General features: G+C 49.6%; 1 protein-coding gene across 1 annotated transcript; it reads right to left on the bottom strand.

Annotated features, from left to right (window-relative positions):
- Positions 1–1,952: 1,952 nt before the first annotated feature.
- LOC308255876 (uncharacterized protein) lies at positions 1,953–23,942 on the bottom strand (the record flags this gene model as incomplete). The annotated part of the gene is made up of 4 exons (XM_080683763.1): positions 23,596–23,942; positions 23,255–23,463; positions 15,216–15,244; positions 1,953–2,067 (listed from the first exon to the last, which is right to left on the bottom strand). The coding sequence occupies exons 1-4, from the start codon at positions 23,810–23,812 to the stop codon at positions 1,953–1,955; spliced, it is 570 nt and encodes a 189-aa protein (XP_080539889.1). The 5' UTR covers positions 23,813–23,942.
- Between the last annotated feature and the right edge of the window lie 1,553 nt (positions 23,943–25,495).

Below are 25,495 nucleotides of genomic sequence, written 5' to 3'. Positions count from 1 at the left end.
TATATGTAAAAAAAAAAAAAAAAAGTAAAGGAGCGGAGGGGAGAGCAAGAGAACCCTCCACTCTTTTGGCTCCGCGGGCCGGATAGAACAGCCGAACGGGCCGGATCCAGCCCGTGGGCCGTAGTTTGCCCACGGCTGCTCTAGACAGAGAAGTTGACACTAACTGTGAAAGAATAATGAGAGAGCTGGTGGAGCAGAGCTCTGGTGATAGGCAGGTGTTTGAGTCTGCAGCAGCAGGAAGAGGGACCATCCATCACACAGCTAAGGCCATGCCTCCTGACAAAAATTACCTCATCAGTCAGCTACTTAGACCATTGAGTATTTTGAGGCTTGTGCAGCCCAAATAACTTTCAATCTCGACTGAAATTCTTCCATTCCGCATTCACACTCTTAGGCCTAATTTCCAGAAGACTAATTTTCATGAAGTTGCACATGCATGTAGGTACCCTAATAGCATACCCCAACCTGTCTTCCAAATGTCAGGCTTACCAGCAGTTTGTAGAAGCAGTGCCTCCAGGGAGGAGAGGAGGCTGATGGGGCTGCAGGAGTCGGGGCAGGGTCTAAAGGGGAAGTGGTAGGATGCTGAAGAAAAACGTGGCCCATTTCCTCATTTTCCTCAGGGTCAAACCTGTTTGGTAATGCCCCATCGCAGGAAAACTGCCATGTCCCCTACCTACCTCCCAGCCCTGTCCAGTTTTACTCGCTTTAACACTAAGTGGCATTGTCTTTGTGTCTTGGGAACCTGGACAAGCGTAAAGGAGGAGAAACAAGAGTGGACAGCATAGGGCGAAGAGATGCCTCATTCCTTCCAAAGGCGGGTTTCACTTACCAGGTGTACCGGTTAATAATGCGGATTTTGTAATCAAAGAAAACACGATAATTTCAAGAGAAACATAAGTGCTTTATTCAAAGTAATGTCCATTGCTAGCTACACATTTCCCCATCTTTCAGGTAATTTGTGGAGACCGTCCCAATAGAACTTTTCCTGTTTTGAGACAAACCATTTAGAGAGCCAATTTTCCACTTCTTCGTACGTTTTGAAGTGCTGCTCAGAAAGTGCGTGTGCCATCGATCGGAACAAGTGGTCATCTGAAGGAGCAAGGTCTGGTGAATACAGCGGGTATGTTAATACTTCCCAGGCAAGATCTTTTCAGGTGTCTTTAACTGGTTTTGAAGTGTGTAATGGTGCCGTGTCTTCTGGCCCATTCTGGCCGTTTCATGATAAAAGCGTGGTTCAAATTGATGATTTGTTGTCGGTAGCGATCAGTATTAATGGTTTCACCTGGTTTTAGAAGCTCATAATACACCACACCTTCCTGATCCCACCAAACGCAGATCATTGTCTTCTTTCCGAAGTGATTTGGCCTTGCAGTCGATGTTGGTGGTTGACCTGGATCAACCCATGATTTTGTGCGTTTGGGATTCTCAAAATAAATCCACTTTTCATCACCAGTCACAATTCAATGCAAAAAAGACTTTCTTTCGTGCCGTTGAAGCAATATTTTACCGATGACTTCGCGGTTTTCCATTTGTCTTTCGTTCATTTGATGTGGCACCCATTTTCCTTCCTTTAAAATTGTTTCCATTTCTTGTAAACGATCGGAAATTACTTGCTGAGCAACGTTTAATCCAGGCGTCCTCAAACTACGGCCCGCGGGCCACATGCGGCCCGCCGAGGACATTTATCCGGCCCGCTGGGTGCCGCTGCCTGTCCTGCTTAGCAGCCGACTCGTCCCGGGCCCGCAATGCGCATAGGAATTTGTTCATAGTGTTTTTTTAAACTATAGTCCGGCCCTCCAACGGTCTGAGGGACAGTGAACTGGCCCCCTGTTTAAAAAGTTTGAGGACCCCGGGTTTAATCTTTCTGCAAGTTGTTTTTGAGTTTGACACGCATCTTCATCCAATAATGCTTGTAATTGTTGGTCTTCAAACTTTTTCGATTGACCTGGACGTTATTTGTCTTTCACATTGAAATCATCACTTTTAAAGCGTTTAAACCAGCGTTCACAAGTATCTTGAAATGGAGCATGTTCACCGTATGCTTCCGAAATATTCAGCAGCACTTTTCTTCAAAATAAAGTAATGAATTAAAACTTCTCGCAAATGCTCTTTTTTTTGGGCACGAAATTTGACATTTTTAAGCATAAATATATCTATGGTGTTAACACCTTCAGCAAATTTAACAAAGTTTTGAAGCTTGCTGTCAATACAACAAAATAGCATACATATCAAATCGCATATATATCAACATGTGTGTAACTCCCATCTATTGAAAAAAATCCGCATTATTAACTGGTACACCTAGTAAAACCTAGCAAGTGATTTCTGAAACCACCTATGTCCACTAGAGGGCACCTGAAGTACAATATTGCATCAATGCTCTTTACAATTTGCCTTTAAAATGTTGAAATTAGCATTTTATTATGAGGTAGTACTTAGTGGAGTGGGAGTTAGCATTACACGTTTTTTTGTGTGGCTACAGAGAATTAGAACCAAGCAAGTTATATGATAATAATTTACCCGCCTAAGATACCAAAGATAATGACCCAGGAAATACTTCTTCATTAAAACAGTTGCTTGCTGAAACCGGTTTGGCTCAGTGGATAGAGCGTCAGCCTGCCGACTGAAAGGTCCCAGGTTCGATTCCAGTCAAGGGCACGTACCTTGGTTGTGGGCACATCCCCAGTGGGGGGTGTGCAGGAGGCAGCTGATCCATGTTTCTCTCTCATCAATGTTTCTAACTATCTCTCTCCCTTCCTCTCTGTAAAATATCAATAAAATATATTAAAACAAAAAAACAGTTGCTGACATTTTAGTAGTTTTTATCTCATCCATCCAGAAAATCAAGATGGATGGCTTTTCTTGAAATTTTTATATTTTAAGACAAATTTTCATTGTTCACAGTGTCATTTGTCACAAAGCAGTCTAAAATGGAGGCTCAAATAGAAAATTGTTAAATCAATAAAACCTCTGATAAAATGTGGGTAAGAGTTCCTCTGTCCCGCTTGTCAGCTGCGGCCACATCTCTTTGTTTCCTTATAATACAGGATTTTGAGTGGTATTTAAGTGAGTTTATGGGTTTTAAAGTGCTAGTAACATGGGGTTGAATGCATAGTAAATCATGGCTACCTGGCTAAAGCCGTGTTGGTGAGCCAGGCGTCTCGCTGTACCTGGAGGACTCCTGCCTGGGGGAGATGATGATACTGAGCGAGAGGATGCAACCAGAAGGCCCCGGACTGAGAACAGAAAGTTTACCAGTTTGAGTCGGTCACGGGGGCAGCTCTCTGAAGTGCCTCCCAAAAGTCAAAATCTGGCGCTCGTTAGAAGTTGGCGTACATAATCTTTCAGATTTTAACACCGAAGTTACAGTTACAAACTAAAAACTGGCCTACAGTTATAAACTATTGGTTTCAAAGTCAACACCAGGATTGAAGATTACACCCTTAAGGGCTTGGGGTGTTTAAAGGCGAGCGGTCATGTTTCCTAAGCAGTAAGTAAGGGTGTACGATTGGAGTGGATGAGTTTGCTGTGGATAATGGGCCATAACCTCTGCAAACAAGGCTGCGTTGGGAGATCTAGTGTGAACAGCTCCCACCGGGCTTTCCTCCTGACGGAATGTGAGACCTTGAGGAAGTCAGAGTCCCACCCACCTTCACTTCCCCCTCCTTATGGTGAGCCTGCAGGGGCTTCCCTCTTGTGGGACGTGGTGAAGAGCAGTTGACTTCATTCCATTAATGTCTTAGTTCAGTGACTGACAGGTGGTAAGTATGCAATATATGATTAGTTTTAAACATGCTTTACTTAAATTCCATTTGAGAATGCACTTGGTGAGCCCTCTATTAGATGCATTTCAAATGGCTCTATGAGCCATAAACCCATAATCAATTCCGTGGGTAGCAACCATTGTGCTATTTTAAGTTTCCAATTTTGTTCCAGATTATCGGCTTTATTTTGATTGCAGGCTTGGGCCGCAGGTACATCAACCATGAGATTTGCTTCCTTCATATCACCTCTTAATACTTAGAGTCGAGCAGGATACACACTGGAAATTCTTGCTGAGTTGAAGCATTGACTTGATTAAATTACCCTTGTCCATTAAAAGCTGAATGGATTTTGTGATTAACACAATAGCTCTTCGATGGCTTTAATATAACATACGGAATGCTTTGTAAATGACAAATATTCCTAATCCTGGCATTTAGTTTAATAAAAAAACGAGCTTTTAAAACTGAACTCACTCACTTGCATGCCTAGAAATTCATTTGTAACAGTTGTCGCATTGCATACTTTTTGTTAATGTGATGGGTACCACTGTCATACTCTGCTTGTGCCGTGTATACCCAGCCTTCTCTTGATATTTGAAGGCAAATCTTCATGTGTTTTTCTCAAGAGGAAAATCACTTTGTTTTCATTAGAGGTTGAAAGCCTTGTTATAAACGAAGGAGCGTGTGAGGTAGTTTTCCCCTCATGCCTTCACTAACAGACGGTTCGATGCTGCTTTCTTATTTCTTAGTTTCTTGCATTGAAAAAGACAGTATTTTACCTTAAAACAATCCAAAAACCTCATTCTGTCCAAGAAAATGGTTCCCCGAAGCTTGCAAATGTCACGAGCGGTAAAAAATTAGGTGAGCCCTGGCTGGTGTGGCGCAGTTGGTGGGCATCGCGCCGTGCACCAGAGGATTGCCGGTTCGCTTCCCGGTCAGGGCACATGCCCAGGTTGTGGGCTCAATTCCCAGTGTGGATATTAGTGTATATTGGCCTTTCCCAAAAGGTAGGACACGGTGGTTGTTCTCTGCTTAAGGAATTTTACTCTAATGTAATTTCACCCTGTTCCCATTTCCATGCCTCACTGTCTCCAAACAGCCAAGTCTGTCCTTGCTGCCAGGAAGCAGGGAGGAGAGGCCTGAAATGTTCTTTAGTGCTTTTCCTTCTCTTTAGGGAAATAAGAACAGCATGAATCTGAGCATTTCCCAAACTAAACACAGACAGACACAGAGCACACTCATGGTTGCCGGAGGGGTGAGGGTTGGAGAACTGTTTGAAAAAGGTGAAGGTATTGAGAAGTACTGATTGGTAGTTACAAAATAGTCCTGGGGATGTAAAGCATAGCAAATCTATAATAATAAAAGCATAATATGCTAATAAGACTGGACAGCTAAACGACCTTCTGGACTTCATTCTGGACGTCCTTCCAGATGAAGCTGTGGCGGCAGGGGCCGAGGCAGAGGCGGTTAGGGGCTATCAGGCAGGCAGGCAGAGCAGTCAGGGGCGATCAGGCAGCCAGGCGAGTGGTTGGGGGTGATCAGGCAGGCAGGTGAGTGGTTAGGGGCGATCAGGCAGGTAGGCAAGTGGTTAGGGGCAATCAGGCAGGCAGGCAGGCGAGCGGTTAGGAGCCAGTGGTCCCGGATTGCAAGAGGGATGTCTGACTGCCAGTTTAGGCTCGATCCCTTGTGGGATCCCTAACCCTAACCCTAACCCTAACCCTAACCCTAACCCTAACCCTAACCTCAACCGACAGTCGGACATCTGCCAAGGGGTCCCAGATTTCGAGAGGGTGCAGGCCGGGCTGAGGCCCCCCTCATGCATGAATTTCATGCACCGGGCCTCTAGTATAGTCAGTAATACTGTAATAACCAGGTATGGAGCCAGGTGGGTACTGGAAACATCAGGGGAACAATTTGTAAAGTATGTGATTGTCTAGCCACTTTGCTGCACACCTGAAACATACAAAATAATACTGAATGTAAACTGTAACTGAAACATAAAATAAAGATAAAAAAGAAAAAAAATAAGCGTTCCCACTGCCCCAACTGCACACAGACATTCTTCTGAGTGAAGGGTGCCATTTCTGCAAATGAGTCTCCTTTCAATGTAAAGGATAAGAAGGTCACACACCTAAACTCTCTTTAGCATGTTCCTGGACTCTTGCAAAGCGGGTGCACATAGTGAAATGCATGCAGTAGGAGGTCTTGATGAACAATTACCCTGGGAAACACCGGATTTCAGGAAAGCGGAAGCAATTAGAGAAGACAGGTCTGTGGGGGGATCAGCAGCAGCTCAGGAGGATGTGGGCTCCGTATTAGAGAAAGGGCATGCTGCAGACTGCACTGCTGTTAGAGGGTTCAGACGCTGTTCCGATGGTTTTCATTCTTAACCATGACTCTGCTTCGTTTGTGATTCACAGATTCTCCATTTCACTTAACTTGTAACAGAGAAAAGTCATAATGAAACCATCAGGATCTTAATTTTTCATGCTGAGGAACAGGCAGTTTTGCTGATTCTATAATCATAGCAACAAACAAACAAACAAACGAGTGTTTATTCAATTTGTTAGAAAATTGGGGATCTCACTCGAGCAGCTGGCTGTCTTTGCCCACCAGATTAATTATAATGAACCATCTAACTACTTAAGTAAATGAATTTGAAAAAACCCTGGGTTAGATGGGTTTGTGACGAAGAGGCAGAATTATTAGGTTGCCCTGGGTACCTCAGAGATCTCACTCTGGGGCCTGGAGCTCTATTAATAAATTCCACTGGATAATGAGATCTTCCTTGATCACCAGTCAGCTCTCAAAATTAGGTGGAGGAAGCAACTTGAGTATAATGTGGCAGCGTGAATCTGACGCCAATGCCGCATTGATAAGTAAACATGGGGTTGCAGGTTCAGTTCCTAGTTTTTATTTGTTTGTTTGTTTTTTAAAAAAAATATGGCTTTGTAGATTTCAGAGAGGTAGGGAGAAGGAGAGAGAGATACAACATCAATCATGAGAATCAGTGATTGGCTGCTTCCTGTACATCCCCTACTGGGGATCGAGCCCACAACCCGGGCATGTGTCCTGACCAGGAATCGAACTGTGACCTTTAGGTTCATAGGTAGACACTCAACCACTGAGCCACGCCAAGCGGGCTCAGTTCCTCTTTTTAAAGGATGGGAGGGTTTGGCATGTCCTGGCAGCTCGGGCCCTGCATGCCTGGCCCACCTCCTTCTGATTGCACCCAGCTGTCCCCATCAGTGAAGAAGCCAGGGAGCATCCCTCTGGGACAGCCTGTGGCAGTAAGACAAGGCCCAGCATGTGCTACCTTCGGATCTCACCTTCTGAAAAACCTGAGCGGACTTACAAGCAAGATAGAAAAAAAAGGTACCACGAGGGCTGTATCTCATAATGACGTTATGGACAAGACTATCTGATGTCAATCATGACGAGAGTCTAAGACCCTCCTTTTAGGGCCAAATTCATTCCCAGTTTCAAATCTGCCCATGCCTCTCCCTAGCAAGACCCGCTCCCAGTCTCTGCAGCCCTTCCGTGTGCGTCCCAGTTTGGAGGCAGAAACCCTTCTGCCCGAGGCTCTCCGTACCCTGCCCCGGCCGCAGCTCTCTCCAGGTTCCCGAGGCTTGTCAACGTGCAGCCCGAACACTTCTTTCCTGTTCCGGCCGGCAGCGAGTTCTCTGAGGTGGGAACCAACCACCGGTCGCTTCTTCCTCCTTGAAACCCTTACTGAAATATGTCCTTATGTCACAATTTGCAAAACCTGAAACATTAATTCAAACAGGATTAAGTAAACAGACTTGGTAACCTTTTAGAGAAGATTTTAAAAGGTCATGGATATTTGTATTGACTTAAAACGTTTTTTTGCAAAACTTCATATTGTTTTGCCAACTTCATATTGTTTTAATGCTATAAATATTGTTAAATTTTTCATATTTTTGAAATTGTCAGTAAGGAGTATGTCATAATTTTCTAATCAGAAAAAATACATCTTAGTTGTTTTTTTTTAAAAGAAATTAGTTGGAAATAAATATGAAAATATTAGCAAAGACTGTGATGGCAGAAATATGTGTTTGTTATATTGTTAAATTATAATATACTAGAGGCCCGGTGCACGAATTCATGTACTGATGGGGTCCCTTGGCCTGGCCTGCAGGGATTGGGCTGAAAGAGGCTCTCCGACATCCCTGAAGGGGTCCCGGATTGCAAGAGGGTGCAGGCCAGGCCAAAGGACCCCAGCGGTGCATGTTCAGGGCCGGGGAGGGGCCCCGGGAGGGCTCCAGGGCGTGTCCGGCCCATCTCGCCCAGTCCCAATTGGCTGGACCCCAGCAGCAAGCTAACCTACCAGTCAGAGCGTCTGCTCCCTGGTGGTTAGTGCATGTCACAGCTACCGGTTGAATGGTCAAACAGTCGCTTAGGCTTTTATATAGATAGATATTTAAATTTCAAAACATTTTAAAAATTGTTTATTTTCCATATTTTATGATTAAGTTGCAAGTCCTGGTTACAAAGTCCTTTCTGTACATTTTGGGTGTGCCAGGATTTAAAATCCAACATCACGGTTATTATGTAATTCATTTATATGTCATTGGCTATGCTCATAGATATAAATGAATAATCATTCTACAATTTTATTTTCCAGTTTTGTATTTTTGGCCAAAGTGGAGTAAAAGGAAGTACCAGTATTTCACTAGTGAATGCAGACCTACTCTCCATGCTAACATATGCGATCTGTTCCGTAGAGATTTCAGTAGAGCTGGGTTCGTTCAAGTTGTGATTCTTCCTGCTGTAATAGCCATCTACCGCCAGCATGGTGGGAACCACAGCTGCCAGCGGAAATGAAAGCGTGCAGCAGAGGACAACATCCCGAGCTCAGCCATCAAGCCTGTGTGCCTCGTGCAGTCACCGGAGGAGGACAGGTAAAGGGCTCAGGAGCATGGTCATGTCCAGTTCTTCTCAGAGCAGCCTCCAGGGGGCAGACGAATCACAAGCCCACGAGCCACTCCCCAGCCACCCAAGATGCCGCACCTGTCTTTACCAACATTATGGGCTGTGCTATTTCATTTCTTTTCAAACTGATTTATTTTCACCATATATGGTATCAAGTTTCAAAGTCACAGAAAGATGTTCTTATTCCCCAGAAACAACCAATATTACGACTTTGATGTATACCCTTTAAGAGACTGTAGGTGGGGGTTACTCTACTCCCTCCATTATGCAAATGATAGCACCCGTATACCCTATTCTGTATCTTGCTTTTTTCACTCACTACTGGATAAAATTCAGTGTAAGAACATAGAGAGCTTTTTTGTTTATGGATGCAAAGTATTCTAGACTTGGGTGTGCCATAATTTTTCAACTAACTCCACGAAAGGGCCTTTAGTTGCTTCTGCGGTAGTACAGAACCTGGAACACGCATGCTTTCAGGTGTACAGAACCTGGAACATGCATGCTTTCAGGTGTACGGAACCTGGAACACGCATGCTTTCAGGTGTACGGAACCTGGAACATGCATGCTTTCAGGTGTACAGAACCTGGAACACGCATGCTTTCAGGTGTACGGAACCTGGAACACTCATGCTTTCAGGTGTACGGAACCTGGAACACGCATGCTTTCAGGTGTACGGAACCTGGAACACACATGCTTTCAGGTGTACGGAACCTGGAACACGCATGCTTTCAGGTGCTACGGAACCTGGAACACACATGCTTCCAGGTGCTACAGAACGTGGAACACACATGCTTCCAGGTGTACGGAACCTGGAACACGCATGCTTTCAGGTGTACGGAACCTGGAACACGCATGCTTTCAGGTGTACGGAACCTGGAACACGCATGCTTTCAGGTGTACGGAACCTGGGACACGCATGCTTTCAGGTGCTACGGAACCTGGGACACGCATGCTTTCAGGTGTACGGAACCTGGAACACGCATGCTTTCAGGTGTACGGAACCTGGAACACGCATGCTTTCAGGTGCCCTGGAACACGCATGCTTCCAGGTGCTACGGAACCTGGAACACGCATGCTTCCAGGTGTACGGAACCTGGAACACGCATGCTTTCAGGTGTACGGAACCTGGAACACGCATGCTTTCAGGTGTACGGAACCTGGAACACGCATGCTTTCAGGTGTACGGAACCTGGAACACGCATGCTTTCAGGTGCTACGGAACCTGGAACACGCATGCTTTCAGGTGTACGGAACCTGGAACACGCATGCTTTCACTTGCAAATTGCGTGCACTTAAAGGTTACAAACGGGGACTTGCTTCATACCATGGCTGGCCAGGCAGGCCAGAGCCTCAGGCAGGCAGGCCTGTGTCTGAAATGTGTGCAGCAGGCGGCAGGCTCAGGAAGGAAGGGTTTTAAAACATGGAGATGGCGAATTCATTCATACATCCCCCTTTGATTTAGTGAACACATATTTAACACATGGTGGCTCTGTGCCAGGCACAGGGTGCATAGGGGGAAGACACGGGCCGGGTCCCATTCTGGACCCAGGCCTATTCCTGGCAGCTGCAGCTTCCCTCCTCCACCCTTACCCACTCCACATTGCCTCCAGCTGCCCCGCTCCTGTGCCATCCTGCCTGGAAGGGCTTGCCCGTGTTCCTCCTCACCCTCCTGCCCCTCCTCACCCTCCTGCCCCTCCTCGCCCTCCTGCCCCTCCTCGCCCTCCCTGCCCCTCCTCGCCCTCCTGCCCCTCCTCACCCTCCCTGCCCCTCCTCACCCTCCCTGCCCCTCCTCACCCTCCTGCCCCTCCTCGCCCTCCTGCCCCTCCTCACCCTCCCTGCCCCTCCTCACCCTCCTGCCCCTCCTCACCCTCCTGCCCCTCCTCGCCCTCCTGCCCCTCCTCGCCCTCCCTGCCCCTCCTCGCCCTTCCTGCCCCTCCTCGCCCTTCCTGCCCCTCCTCGCCCTCCCTGCCCCTCCTCACCCTTCCTGCCCCTCCTCACCCTTCCTGCCCCTCCTCACCCTCCTGCCCCTCCTCGCCCTCCCTGCCCCTCAGCCCCCACTTCACAGACCAAAGCTCCTGGCGGGGATCTCCACTCAGGCACCTCTGCCAACAAGAACAGTCTGCTGAGAGCTGAGCTCCAGCTGCTGTGAGTGCCCCCTTCTCCCTCCCAGCTGCGCCCCACGAGGTCCCTCTTGGGAAGCATCTAGCAATGCTGTCCACTTTCTCCCACCTGAGCAACCGGAGACGGAGGGGGCCTCTGGGTGGCGCTGTGCTGGCCTGGGAGGGGTGAGGGGTCAAAGAGAAACGGCTCTTCTCACCCTTCAGACGCGGCTCCTCTTGGTCTCCGTGGTCCAGGCGGTGCTTCGGCCTCACCCCGGGGCTGTGGGGTGTCCACGATGGTGTCTTGTCTGGGGTAGCTGCTGGCCGGCCTTCTGGTGAAGAGGACGGGAGGCAGGCATGACCGCTGGTGCCATCTGCAGGACCTCACGGGCCAGGAAGGATGTCCATGGTACGGACCTGAAGCAGAATTCCTTCTACGCTGGGGAACATCAGCTTTGGCTCCGAAGGTCTTCAGCCGGTGGAATGAGCTCCACCCACACCGTCAACGGGAATCCCCTTCACCTTGGATGTTAAAGGTCACCTATCACCTATGAAATGCCCCACAGCAGCATCTACCAGCCGTGGGCAAACTACGGCCTGCGGGCCGGGTCCGGCTGTTCTATCCGGTTCTCTTGCTCTCCCCTCCGCTCCTTTACTTTGAATTTATATTAGTTCACACAAACACTCCATCCATGCTTTTGTTCCGGCCCTCCGGTCCAGTTTAAGAACCCATTGTGGCCCTCGAGTCAAAAAGTTTGCCCACCCCTGATTCTAGCTGGTGTCCGACCAGGTCACTGGGCACCACCCAGGTTAGCACATACGACGTAGCCCTCATGGCAAGGGCCTCTCCAGGGCGTGGGCTCAGCTCGCTCTTCCCCGAGGGTCTGAGAGTGGCCTGCCCACGGCGGCCCTGGAGGGGACTCACCCAGCATTAGGAAGAGGCCTGGTCAGCGTCTAGCCCAGTGGTCGGCAAACCGCGGCTCGCGAGCCACAGGCGGCTCTTGGGCCCCTTGAGTGAGGCTCTTCCACAAAATACCACGGCCTGGGCGAGTCTATTTTGAAGAAGTGGCGTTAGAAGAAGGTTAAGCTTAAAAAACGTGGCTCTCCAAAGAAATGTCAATCGTTGTCCTGTTGGTATTTGGCTCTGTGGACGAATGAGTTTGCCGACCCCTGGGCTAGCCCCTTACACGGCTGTGCGAGCAGTAGCCATAGCTCTGTGGCGCCTCCTCCAATGTCCTGGGGGCTGAGCCTAGTTCTGCTGGGGAAGGTGGGCGACACCATATCAAACTGACTTTGAAAAATCCCCTTTAAACTGTAAACTCCTCTGTGAACAAGTTCTTCCCAAGGACAGCTCTCTCCTGCAGGACACGCTTTCTCCGGAGGTCTGACCGCTCGCCGGCAGCTTCGGCCATCATCAGCGCGATCACTGTCCTTCCTGCAATCCCGGATGAACACGTAAGGCATTCTCCTCCAAAGAGGTAACCATTGCTGTTTCCTCTCCATTCCAGTTCATGCCGATTTAGGGGTAGGAACACATATCGATTGCCTAAATGTTTTATTTTGGCAAGTGTACGTCTGTTATATAATGAGAATCTGGAAATGAGTCTAAAATAACTTGTGAGGCCATCTGATCTCTAACCCTTACATTCCCATGGAAGACAACTATGTTACAGCAGCCAACACATAAGCCCACGGACTCTATTTCTTCCAGCTCGGATGTCTTCTTTTTTTTTTAAAAATATATATATTTTATTGATTTTTTAACAGAGAGAAAGGGAGAGGGAGAGAGAGTTAGAAACATCGATGAGAGAGAAACATCGATCAGCTGCCTCCTGCACACCCCCTACTGGGGATGTGCCTGCAACCAAGGTACATGCTCTTGACCGGAATCGAACCTGGGACCCTAGAGTCCACAGGCCACGCTCTATCCACTGAGCTAAACTGGTTAGGGCTCGGATGTCTTCTTAAAGGCTAGAGCCTGATGTTTGAAGCGTCAGTCCAAAAAATACCTTGCGAAAATAAATTCTTAGAGGAGCTTTTCCCTGGTCAAATATTGAAAACTAGAGGCCCGGTGCATGAAATTCGTGCAGGGGGGGTTGTTCCTCAGCCCAGCCTGCACCCTCTCCAATCTGGGACCCTTCGAAGGATGTCCTACTGCCGGTTTACAGGGATCGGGCCTAAACCAGCAGTCGGACATCCCTCTCACAATCCGGGACTGCTGGCTCCTAACCGCTCACCTGCCTGTCTGCCTGATTGCCCCTAACCACTCTGCCTGCCAGCCTGCTCGCCCCCAACTGCCCCCTGTTGCTGGCCTGCTCACCCCCTCCTTACCTCCCCATTGGCCTGCTCACCCCCAACTGTCCCCCTGCTGGCCTGCTCACTCCAAACTGCCCCCCCCCCACTGCTGTCCTGATCACCTCCAACTGTCCCCCACTGACGGCCTGCTCACCCCAAACTGGCCCCACCTGCTGGTCTGCTAACCCCCAACGGCCCCTGCCGTCCCATCTTGGCCTGGCCTGATCACCCCCCAGCGACCCAAGGTCCCAGCCCCTCCTTTTTTTCTTTTTTTTTTTTTTTCCAGCGCCTCCTTGAGTGGAGGCCAGGGCCAGCTGGAAGCAGGTATCTGGGATTTTTTTTATCTTCTATAATTGAAACTTTGTAGCCTTGAGTGGAGGCCAGGGCCGGTCAGGGCGGGTGGGAAGCTTGGCTTCCTCCATCGCCAGGGGCAACCCAAGCCTCCTGCTCAGCTCCAGCTCTGTGGTGGACTGCCATCTTGGTTGGGTTAATTTGCATACTCGCTCCTGATTGGCTGGTGGGCATGGCTTGTGGGTGTAGCGGAGTGATGGTTAATTTGCATGTTCCTCTTTTATTAGTGTAGATAATGCTCTAGGCTTCTTATGCCTCAACTACTGGTCTACTTAAAAGTTCTCAATCTGCCGAAACCGGTTTGGCTCAGTGGATAGAGCGTCGGCTTGCGGACTGAAGGGTCCCAGGTTCGATTCCGGTCAAGGGCATGTACCTTGGTTGCGGGCACGTCCCCAGTGGGAGGTGTGCAGGAGGCAGCTGATCGATGTTTCTCTCTCATCGATGTTTCTATCTCTCTATCCCTCTCCCTTCCTCTCTGTAAAATATCAATAAAATATATTTAAAAAAAAAAAAGTTCTCAATCTGCTTACCATGAAAGTAAACGAGAAAGCTGACAACAGCTCTAAGTATTTGGTGCAGTTTGCCATGCGATACAATAGCTACCTGTTACCCAGGGAGACTGTTCCACAGTTTTGGATGTTGACAGAGAAAGTTACTTTCAAAATGCTTCTATACCTGAGCTCTTCTAATGAGGGTCAAATGTCTATGGAAATAAGTAATTCACTCTCATGCAGGCTAAGAAGGATGGGTTGTTTAACTATTGAGAACAGTAATGGAGCTACAACACAGGGCTGAACATGCACTCTCACCCGTGCATCAAATGTTGATGGAGAATGATATCAAGACTTAACGTGTCTGTAGTGGGTACCTTTTAAGCAAGTGTCAGTATTCGGGGGTTTTGTAAGAGTCAGTATCTTACAGGTCACAGAAAAGATTAAACACGAGATGAACTAGAATAGATAGATGGTGCTATGGCTTCTCTAATTCTTCTGGAAACTGGTGTTGCTAGTTGTCTTTCTGAGGACTGGATGAGACTCTTCTGGCAGCACACTAATAGTCTAGGTACCTGTGGATGTGTGAAGACTTGGGGTACCGTCACGAAATCACTCCCAACAGCCAAGAACTCAAAGAGGCGCGTTCCAGAGGCAGCTCAGCTTCTGCCCCACCACCTGGCATGTAGCAGGGGCCGGGTGGGCATCGCTCTGCTGGGGCCTGAGGGCCTACGTTTATGGTTTCTCCCTAGTTCCTCTCCTTCCCCAGGGTAACCCTTCTCTGACCCTGCTCACTGCAATGGAGCCTGTGGGGTCAGATTAGGACAGAGCTGCTCATTAAGTTACTGCCAGGAAATTCCAGGCTATGAACCAGGCAGTTGAAGTAAATTACAGGTATAGTGTCTCATTACTCAGTTTAACGACAGTTTCGAGCATAAAACTTTCTTTCAGGCGCTCTCTGTCATCACTCTCATTACCGGTCCCAAGGCCAATTTCTAGAATCTTCTGATTGTATCACTCAGTTCTGGGGTCCAGGTTAATAGCTGCCCTCCAGCTTCACAGTTGACCAGTTGACTGCTGGTTCAGAGAGCTGTGAGCCAACAGAGTGGTCATTGGCTAGCTAGCCATACTTTTGATGAAAACAACACTCAGAAATGTTTCTGACTTATGTCAATCCTATTTCTTTCATTTTGAAATAAGGCTTGAAAAATGAGTAAGAGTTTACCAGGTGCACAAGAGGAGAGAGAGAGATTCTACTCACGGGGCCAACACGTTCAAAGGCTCAGAGACCTAAAAGAGTGAAGAAAGATGGAGAAACTTTATTCTCCAGAACATGGTACACAGGCAGGGCTTGTGGGATGGCTTCCATCAGTAGTAGAGTCATGTATAATGGTTTTGGAATTTGGGGAAAGAGAGGGGACATGAGGGAAAAACTGAACATGATGGTGACATTGTGTGGTATGGGATGTTAGCTTTCCTCAGTGCGGCCCCCAATCTTAAGTAATCTTACTAGACTTAAGAGAGGCTGGATGTTTGGGGATTTTTTGTGGATTCCAGTCTTAGGGAAGAGCTGAGACAATGGGGCCAAGGGCAAGAGAACAGACACAAGGAACCATCAAGAGCACATTTTTGTAAGAATTGTTAAGACACCACTTTGGGACTGGGTGGATGCTTTGTGTAAAAAAGAGGCATTGCAGCCAGCTGGTGTGGCTCAGTGGTTGCGCGTCGATCTATGAACCAGGAGGTCACGGTTCGATTCCCGGTCAGGGCACATACCTGAGTTAAGGGCTCGATCCCAGTGTGGGGTGTGCAGCTGATCAATGATCTCTCTCATCATTGATGTTTCTCTCTCTCTCTCCAGCCCCCTTCCTTTCTGAAGTCAATAAAAATATATTAAAAAAATAAAAGAGGTATTGCATCTCCAAGGCAGTTGGGGTTCTCCTCTTAATCCCCCCGCACCAGGTGAACAGCTTCGAGGGCAGAGGTGAGCACTGGTGGGATGCACCCTCACTCACCTCCCTGGCTGGACAACCTCTGCAGTGCACAGCTGGCACAAGTCCACGAGGCAGCATCAACCACGAGGAAGCACACATGGGCATTCACAGGGCGCAGGCCTTTTTTTTTGATGCAAAAAGACATTTTTCTAAAAGAATCTTGGTTTTGCTTAACCAATTCTATCATTCCCATATGTCTTCAAGCCCTCTAGGTTCTTCAGTTTAGTAATTAATTATAAAAGTACTAGAGGCCTGGTGCACGAAATTTGTGCATGGGGGGGGTGTCTCCTCAGCCCAGCCTGCACCCTCTCCAATCCAGGACCCCTCGGGGGATGTCCGACAGCTGGTTTAGGGATTGGGCCTAAACTGGCAGTCGGACATCCCTCTCACAATCCTGGACCGCTGGCTCCTAATCGCTCACCTGCCTGCCTGCCTGGTTGCCCCTAACTGACCCCCCTGCCGACCTGTTCGCCCCTAACTGCCCCCCGCTGCTGGCATGGTTGCCCCCAATGGCCGCCCCCCTGCCGCCGGCCTCGTTGCCCCCCACTAACTGCCCTGCTGGCCTGGTCACCCCATGTAGCCTGCTTGTTCAGTCGTTTGGTTGTCCCTCACTAACCTCCCTGCCAGCCTGGTCGTAGGCAGCCATCTTGTGATGGCATGATGGTCAATTTGCATATTACCTCTTTATTATATAGGATTATTATTTGTACTTGATATTCTGATTTATTATTTACTGCAAAACTTGTAGGACCGGTTTTTCATATTCAGTTTTTGTTGTCATTGATGTTTTCTGCTGATAATAGAGATAACAAAGGAGGATTAAAATCCTGGGCCTGGATATAAGATTTATTATGATTTAAAAAAAAAAAAAAAGTCTGTTAGCCTCTTCTGAATCATAAAGAACTGGCTATCAACTCCCAGGATAATATTTAACCCCCTTCCCCTGCTTATATGCAAACGAGTTGATGCAAAGGAGCGGAGCTCGGAGCTCTGCATATGCCTCTCAAGAATCCTTCCGCCAGACCTGAGCTGGGGCACACGTATGGGCTCTCCTCTGACTCTATAACAACTCACAGGCAGCCCAGAGCTCGAGCTTAAAGGCTCCCTCTTCTCTTCACACTGGCTTGGTCTCCGACCTCAACTACGGAGAAAACCCAGCATTTCTCCCCATCCATGAAGACTTTCTAGGCGCTTCTATTTTGCCAAATCAGATTCTGTCCTAATTTTCTGGTTTAGGAGGAGATGTGCAACTGTAACTTGTCTTTATTCCCAGTCCTAAAACAATCCAAACAGGAAACTGAGTCCCTATTCCTTTAACCTCTCCCACCTACCCTGACTGCATCCCTTAAACACAAGGCAGAGAAGGTGGCTGCCTTTTCTGGAGGGTGAGGGTAACACAAAACTGAGCATTAGAGTTCCTGTTCTTAGAATTCTGAGTCATCCTTGTCTTTTTCCCTCCTCAGGTCTCAGCTACTTTTCCAGGCGCCTTGGATCCTTCCTCGAATTCTTCACTTCACCCCCACTTTATACCCAGGTGTTCCTGGGTCTCCTCCTTTCCTCCCAGAGTTTTAGGGTTCTTTTTTCCGTTTTTCTCTCTGCATTGCTTCTTAGACCTCAAGCATGATTTTCACCGGCACTGATGTCATTTATTTACCCAATCCCTTAATTTTGTTAGGTTGCTTCCAGCCTTCCTGTGTTTATGACATGGCTGCACACATACGTCCTTGAGTTTACGTCTTTGCACACATGCCCAAATAGAACCACAGAGTAATTTTTAAAAATAGTAATTGCTGTACCAAAGACTCTAAGGGTTTAAACTACTAATAAATGCTGACAATCACCCCCTTAGAGGTTTGTGTTAGCCACTGACAGTACCTTGCCAATAGAGTTTATTCTTTGCCAAACCAATCAGTGGAAGATGGTATCTCACTGCCATTTAAAAAATTGTGAGTTAAAGTTAAGAACTATTTATTTTAGACCATCTTCCCTGAGAATTCCCTTCCCCTAGATTGCTTATTGATAAGCACTTTTTCACATAGTAAGGATATTAACCATTTGTTTCTGTTATGCATTTTAAATATTTTCAGATTGTTACTGATTTTGACTTTGCTTGTGGAACATTTCCAATGAAGAAAATTTAAATTTTATTTAGTACCGTTTCTCCATCATTCATTTAATGTCTTCTTTAGAAAGACCTTCTCCATTCTGAGATAATAGAAAGATCCACCCTGTCTCCTAGTATTTTTAGAGTTTTACTTTTTATATTTTTAGGTTTAAAACTTCGAACTCTGGAAATTTTCAGTGTAAACTTTAAGAAAGTCTAGTGTCTTTCAGATGTTAGCATTGCTCCTTCTCCGTTTAATGATTCATCATGTCTATTTCTCGTGCTTGAGAATGACACTTTTACACGTATATTGAATTTCCATATTTATTTGAGTCTAAGTTTCTATTGTGTTGCACTGTTTTGCTAGTCTAATTTATTGGTTGTAATAGTCGATGTTTGTTGTAATATGAATTATTCCTGAAGTGCCAGTTGCTTAAAATAATGAAGGTTCATTTCTTGCTCAGATGCCATGTCACTGTGGGTCGGGAGGTTCGGATGAGGGTGGGGTGGGTCCTTGCTCCACATGGCCACTCAAAGATAACGGCTCAGTGAGGTGCCACCATCTTACGACACCATACATATTTTAGTTAAACCTACATTATTAATTATATATTTTTGTTTCTCTCTATCTTTTTATTTATTTATTTAAAAATATTTTTATTGATTTCAGAGAGAAGGGAGAGAGAGATAGAAACATCCATGAGAGAGAATCATTGATTGGCTGCCTCCTGCACGCCCCACACTGGGGATGCCCCATACTGGGGATCGAGCCCACAACCCGGGCATGTGCCCTTGACCAGAATTGAACCTGGGACCCTTCAGTCCAAAGGCCGATGCTCTATACACTGAGCCAACCCAACCAGGGCTTGTTTCTCTATATCTTTACTCATGTCTACATGACTATCTTAAGATTAGAAGAGCAAATTAAAATATTTTTCTTCTACTAATTTTCTATTTTTCTTTCTTTAGTTTTGACTGGATAATTTTTTAAACAGAACTTCTTTGAATTAAAAAAATTGACTTATAACCTCCATATGGTAAAGCACGCACACACATATTTCATGTATGGATTGATGGTTCATTACATATGTGATCACCAGGATTCCAGAAAGCATTCTCTTGCCCTCTTCCAGTCAGTACCCTGGCCTCTTACCCAGTTATTACAATACTATTGACACGTTCCTTGTGTTGTACTTGACATCCCTGTGGCTGTTTCGTAACTGCCAATCTGTACTTTTTAATCCCTTCACCTTTTTTTTACCAACCCCCCTTCCATCTGGCGGCCCCAGAGTTTGTTCTCTGCTTCTACGAGTCTGTGTTTTGATGATCTCTGTTTTGAATGGAGTTATTCCCAGCCTAGTAGGGGTACAGGCCAGGGAGTGTACCCACAGAACAGCTGCATTACAAGACATTGCCCACGAATGCTTTTCCCCCACTTGCTCTCTGGCAGAATTGTAATCCAGGTTAGGGGAAGTTGTACTGGTTTTTCACGAATCTCCATATGATACGAGATCCAGTATGTTTGCCTTTGACTTAGTTGCACAACTTTCCAGCTTATAAAAACATTGGCGGCCCAGCGCAGCGTGTCACCCAAGGCTTTGCCTTCACGTGACACATCCATAGCCCGCTGGTCAGGGAAACCTCGCCGCGTGGGCAGAGGAGAGGAGAGTGGCCCTCCAGCAGCCTCCTGCTGCTCTCCTTCGAGGAGGCGGTCGGTTTTCTCCCGCGTGGGTCCCACCACCTCAGAGAGCCGGCGCTCGCTTGTCTGCTGTGCCAAAGGGGCCAGGCAGGGATGCTCTCCAGCGCTCCCGGGCTTTCTTCACATAACACGGGTAGGGCTTTCGGCGTTTTCCGGCTCCACCGAAGATTTATTTCTCTTGGGCTCCTTGTTATCGTCAGTTGATTTCAGGGAGGATTGGGGGCAGAGCTGTTTTTATTTACTTTTATGTTTTATTTTTTAAAATATATTTTATTGGTTTCAGAGAGGAAGGGAGAGGGAGGGAGAGAAACACCAGTGATGAGAGAGAAGCATTGATCAGTTGCCTCCTGCACACCCCACGCTGAGGATCGAGCCCTCAACCCGAGGAATGTGCCCTGACCGGGAATCGAACGGTGACCTCCTGGTTCACAGGTTGATGCTCAACCGCTGAGCACACTGGCCGGGCCAGACCTGTTTTTATTTCATTGGTTTAAATTGCAAACCCCCCTCTGCCAGCCTTGACTGTTCCTGCTACAGGTCGAATGCTTCTATTATTGGAGCCCCTTTTCCCTGTGGTGGTGCAGAAAGGCTTCCCAGAAAGTTTTTTCTTAAAGAGAGGAAAACAGTCACCCCTATCACATTTCAACGAGACTTATATGACACTAGAGGCCCAGCGAGGAGGCACCCTGCGGGGGGCTGGGACCCGCACCTGACTCGTAGCATCCCCCGGCCCCCCTGCCTGTGTCCGCTCCGGGGCTGCCCGAGCCGACACGCCACCTCGGGCAGGTCCCCATCTCTGTCTCTATCTACGCTCCAGGCCTCACCTGCGCACGCAACCTCCTTCTGTCCTGTCGTGACCCGTTATGGCATCCCGGCCTAATTTGCATATTACCTCTTTATATAGATAGACTAGAGGCCTGGTGCACGAAATTCGTGCATGGGGGGGGGGAGGTGTCCCTCAGCCCAGCCTGCACCCTCTCGCAATCCGGGACTGCTGGTTCCTAACCACTCGCCTGCCTGATCACCCCTAACCACCTCTGCCTGCCTGATCGCTCCTAACCGCCTCTGCCTTGGCTCTGCACCCGGGACCCAGGCTTCCCTCCTCCGGCCGGCCACAGGAACCCGGGACCCAGGCTTTCCTCCCTCTGGCCGGCCACAGGTACCGGGGACCGCGGGCGGGCGGCTTCTCCCAGGCCCAGCTTTGTCAGGAAGGATGTCTGGAAGACATCTGGTCTCATTAGCATATTACCCTTTTATTAGTATAGATGTTATGAATAGTCCCTCTCCACTATATAGCATGGTTCTTAAGAATTGCCACCTGTGACAAAAGGCTCCCGGGAGATACTAGTATTTTACAAGCCGGGGTCAGGGACTCAATGACAAATGTTTGAAATTACATGTCTGTTGATGAACCTATGAAGACCACATTGACAAGGTGATTCTCTTCGTGACAGTTTAAAGACACGGAGTCTGGGGATGACTGGTCTGGAAAATGTGAAGGGGTGAATTTGTTTCTGCTCTTTTGTACCTTTATGCATATTATTTTGGTAAAGTAGGATTTTAGGTTAAGCAGTTTTATTTTTTTTTAAATATATTTTATTGATATTTTACAGAGAGGAAGGGAGAGGGATAGAGAGCTAGAAACATCGATGAGAGAGAAACATCGATCAGCTGCCTCCTGCACACCTCCCACTGGGGATGTGCCCGCAACTACGGTACATGCCCTTGACCGGAACGGAACCTGGGACCCCCCAGTCCGCAAGCCGACGCTCTATCCACTGAGCCACACCGGTTTCGGCGGTTAAGCAGTTTTTATCATAAAGCAAAAACAGGAAAGTTTTTATTAAAATAAGATATCCCAAGAAACCTTGTATAAGGCCCAGAACCCAAGTCAACTGTAACTCGGGAATAATGGCCGCTTGCTACAAACGCCCTCCAGGACTTGGCACTGTGTCAGGCAGTAGCAAGAGCCGTGTTTGCTTCTTTAACGTCGCCCCATGCTGAGTGCGAGGGCCCTCTCTCACACTCACCAGGACGAAGCCCCTTGGGAATGCGAGGCAGCTCCGGGGCCGTGGACACCGCTCTGTCTGTGTGGCACTAGGTTTGTGACCTTCTCTTCAGGGCTGAGCCGTCCAGCTGGCGCGCAGCATGCCCGAGGGGCCCTGCACATCTGGGTTCACGTGTGCCGAGCACGGACTGCCCGCAGCCTTCGGACAGGCAGCGGGGCCTGGTCAGCCTCCTCTGTTTACTCTGGGGAGACGAGGTGGGGTGGGGAGTAGGGGGTGGTTTCCAACAGGCACTACTGCTTTGTTTGTGATATGACCACTCTTTCAGTCTCCTGTCTGCCTCCCATCCTCTGTTCCCCTACACGCCAGCCTCACAGTTTTCTGAACAGATTCCCAGTCCATCGGCCACTGGCAGGTTTTGTGGTCCAGGGAGCCGAAGGGCCGGCCTGGCAGGGGCCCCGCTGGCAGCTCAGATTCCCATGAAGGCAAAACTGGCAGTCTGCTGAGGAGACCCAGCATGCGGCCGGGGCAAAGAATGGCAAGAGCAAGCACACACAATCTATCACTCTTCTCACGTTGGGCTTTACTTAGGAGGCGTTTCTGTACCACAACAATACTGAATCATACCAATGTCTAACTTTCATACAAACGACATTCCAATTCCGTAACTGTCCACGCATAATCCATCAACCTAACAATTTTCTTTAATTGAATCTCAGATGCTGAGACATGTATTTAAGTATAGAAATTACTATATTTAATCAGTGATTGTAATATGGAGGTCTGAACCCACAGCTCCTGTAAAAGTGAGATTCTAGGTCAGCCTTGGGCAAACTACAGCCCGCGGGCCGGATCCGGCTGTTCTATCCGGTTCTCTTGCTCTCCCCTCTGCTCCTTTACTTTGAATTTACATTAGTTCACACAAACACTCCATGCATGCTTTTGTTCCAGCCCTCCGGTCCAGTTTAAAAACCCATTGTGGCCCTCGAGTCAAAAAGTTTGCCCACCCCTGTTCTAGGTGCTGTTTTCTTTCCAAATTCACAGAAAAAATAAAGGATGGATTTTTTATTTTAACAAGGTTGGGGGCAAATCTAAACCACTTAAAGGATATTGTTTATCCTCATTCAGTTGGCATGGACCAAGTAAAATGTTGCCCATCTCATTAAACATTAAAAAAAAGTACATTTTTTTGGTTGAAATTGAAATCTCAGTAATATATTTCTGATTATTACAACTAGAACACCATTAGTTATAACTTAACTCGTTCAGTTTAATATCCACATATTTAAGAGCATGGGGTCTCCCGTGAGCAAGAAATAATAAAAGGAATACTTGGCGGTAATAAATGTAGAACAAAGCAGCTAAGTGAAATGTGCTTGTGACTGTTAGGTACGTCATACTATTAAGTACGAAAAACTGTCTGACGGGTATAAGCGTAAGGTCTTTCTGATGTCATAAATTAGCACATTCCTTCAAGGTCAAGGTTGTGGGCCTTACCTGGCTCCTGAGAAAGTGCCGGATGATACCCTTGAAAGGGTCTGGGTGGCCTTTCTTGGGCTGCGAGCACTCCCGTTGTTTACAAGAGAGCCGAGCCCCCAAGCATCCTTCAGACTGCTGGAGACGGGACGTCATGGTGGTGCAGCAGAAATTTGGGTTTTTAAACAGGAAGAGACCAGCATCACTTGCTGCTGTTGGCAGAGACTGATCTAGAGAAGAGATTAAAACAGTGAGCAAGTATTGCAATAGCGTTTACCGGGTGCCAGGCCCTCCTAAGCTCTTTAGGGGCACGAACTCCTTTCACTAAACCCCATCACAACCCTATGGGGTACCACTGTTACCTCCTTTCACTGACGAGGAAAGAGAGGCGCGGGGAGCGGAAGTAACTTTCGGGTTCACTGGACCAGAGAGGGACGAAGATGCCAGCTGCCTGGCCCCAGGCTCGGCTGCCTGTGGCTGGGGACAGACAGTGCTGACCCGGGCACCCACCGCGCTGCCTTCGGGTGCCGGCTTTCCGCAGGGACACCCAACCAAGGCATGCCGAGGGCCCTGGCACATCCATGCACAGACTTCCGGGTTTTAAAAACAGGATTATTCACCCATTTCTAAGGTGTTCATATTTCCCTTTTAGCTTTATCTTAAACTTTCCTTTAAAGAAGCCAACCTTTTTCCATTCGGTTGGAAGCAAACCCAGTTGGCTGCAATACCACCGCCGGGAGGGCCGCAGGGGCACCTCCGTTATGGGTTGGAAGGGAGACCCCTGCACACACACCTGGAATGTGAGGGGGCAGCTCTTGAACCAGGGCCCGGCCGGCCTAGCAGGTGAATGCAAGCAGTTGGCCCCGTGCGGCCGGTCGGCGCCCTGCGCTCGCGGGGAGAGGCCTTTCCGCCGCCTGGAGGGACCTGCAGTGGCGGCAGTGAGACCCCCCCTCCCCCCTCCCCCCCCCCCCCCCCCGCCGGCCCACCTTCGGAAGGGGAGGCAGTCCTCTGATCCGGGCCATACAGGGACCACCGCACGGCCCGACTGCGTCTCCTCCCGCGCGGGAGGGGGTTCATTAGCCTGGTGGGAAACACCGCGTCTCCCCAGCGTGTGTTTCGGGGGGAAGGCGCCCCATGGAAGTCACCTCCTGGAGATACCCCTCTCGCTCAGGTACAGCATCCATGACGGACTCCCCGGGTGGACAGTGTCCGAGGCCCGCGACGCCCCTCGGCCCCAGGCGGCGCGGCGAGCGCTGGGGTCCCCGGCGAGCAGGGGCGGCGGAGACGCAGGAGGCGGGGTGGGGGCGCCCTGGTCCCGGCGCCGGGGGCGGGGGCCGTTCTCCCGCGGAGCCGGCCAATCTGGAGGCGCGGTGCTTCGAAGCGGGGAGGGCGGGGGGAGGGCGGGGACCCCCAGGTTTCCTCGGGCGCGGACGCAGCGCCGCCTGCAGTTTCCTGCGGAGGCGCGGAGCTCCCAGGGGGCTCAGGCGCCCGCCCGCCCGCGTTTCCTCGGCGGCTTCCCCGCCCCGCAGAGCCGCCCTCCGCGACCAGGACCCGGCTCCCCCGGCGCCCGCCCCTCCTCTCCTCTCCGGGCGCCGCGGCTCCGCCCTCAGCGCTCGCCGGCCGCTCTCTGCCGGGGTCCCGGGCCGCGCGGGGGCGGTGCCGGGAGCCTCGCGCGCCGGCGGCGGGGATGCTGCTGCGGTCGCCGCCTCTGCGGCCGGGAGGGCAGCGGGCGGTGGCCGGAGCCGGAGCCGGAGCCGGAGAGCGCTGGTCGCCGGCCGGGACGCCGCCTCCGCCCGCGATCCGAGTCCGCGGCCGCCGCGGGGCGCCGGCGCCCGGAGCGGCATGAGCAGGAGGCTGCGCGCCCGCGAGCTCGCCGCTCCTCGGCCCCCAGGGCCCCCGCAGGCCCCCGCGCGCCGCGCGCCCCGACCCCCGCGCCCACGCTAGCCCCGCGCAGGGTCGGACGCCGCGGCCCGGAGGCGGAGGAGAAGGAGGACACGGTGGAGGCGGTGGCCCAGGCCTGCGGAGCGCGGGCGCCCGGATCCTGAGCGCGCAGCCGGAGCCGCCGGGGACCGGCCGTCCGCAGTTGGCGGTCCCCCCGCGGGGTCACCGCGGCGCAGGGTCCCCCTCCCCTCCCGCCGCCTCTGCCGGGCGGGTCAACCGTGCGTCCTTGGCCTCCGGATCCTCGCGTCCCCTCTCCCCCTCCACGATCTTCCCTCCCCCCCCCCGCTCCCTCCCCGGCTCCCCGGCCTCCCATTCATCCGT

The sequence above is a fragment of the Plecotus auritus genome, assembly GCF_963455305.1.
Source record: "Plecotus auritus genome assembly, chromosome: 8".
Taxonomy (NCBI): Eukaryota; Metazoa; Chordata; class Mammalia; order Chiroptera; family Vespertilionidae; genus Plecotus; species Plecotus auritus.
Note: the sequence above shows the minus strand (reverse complement) of the source record. Positions and strands in the feature narration are given on the sequence as shown.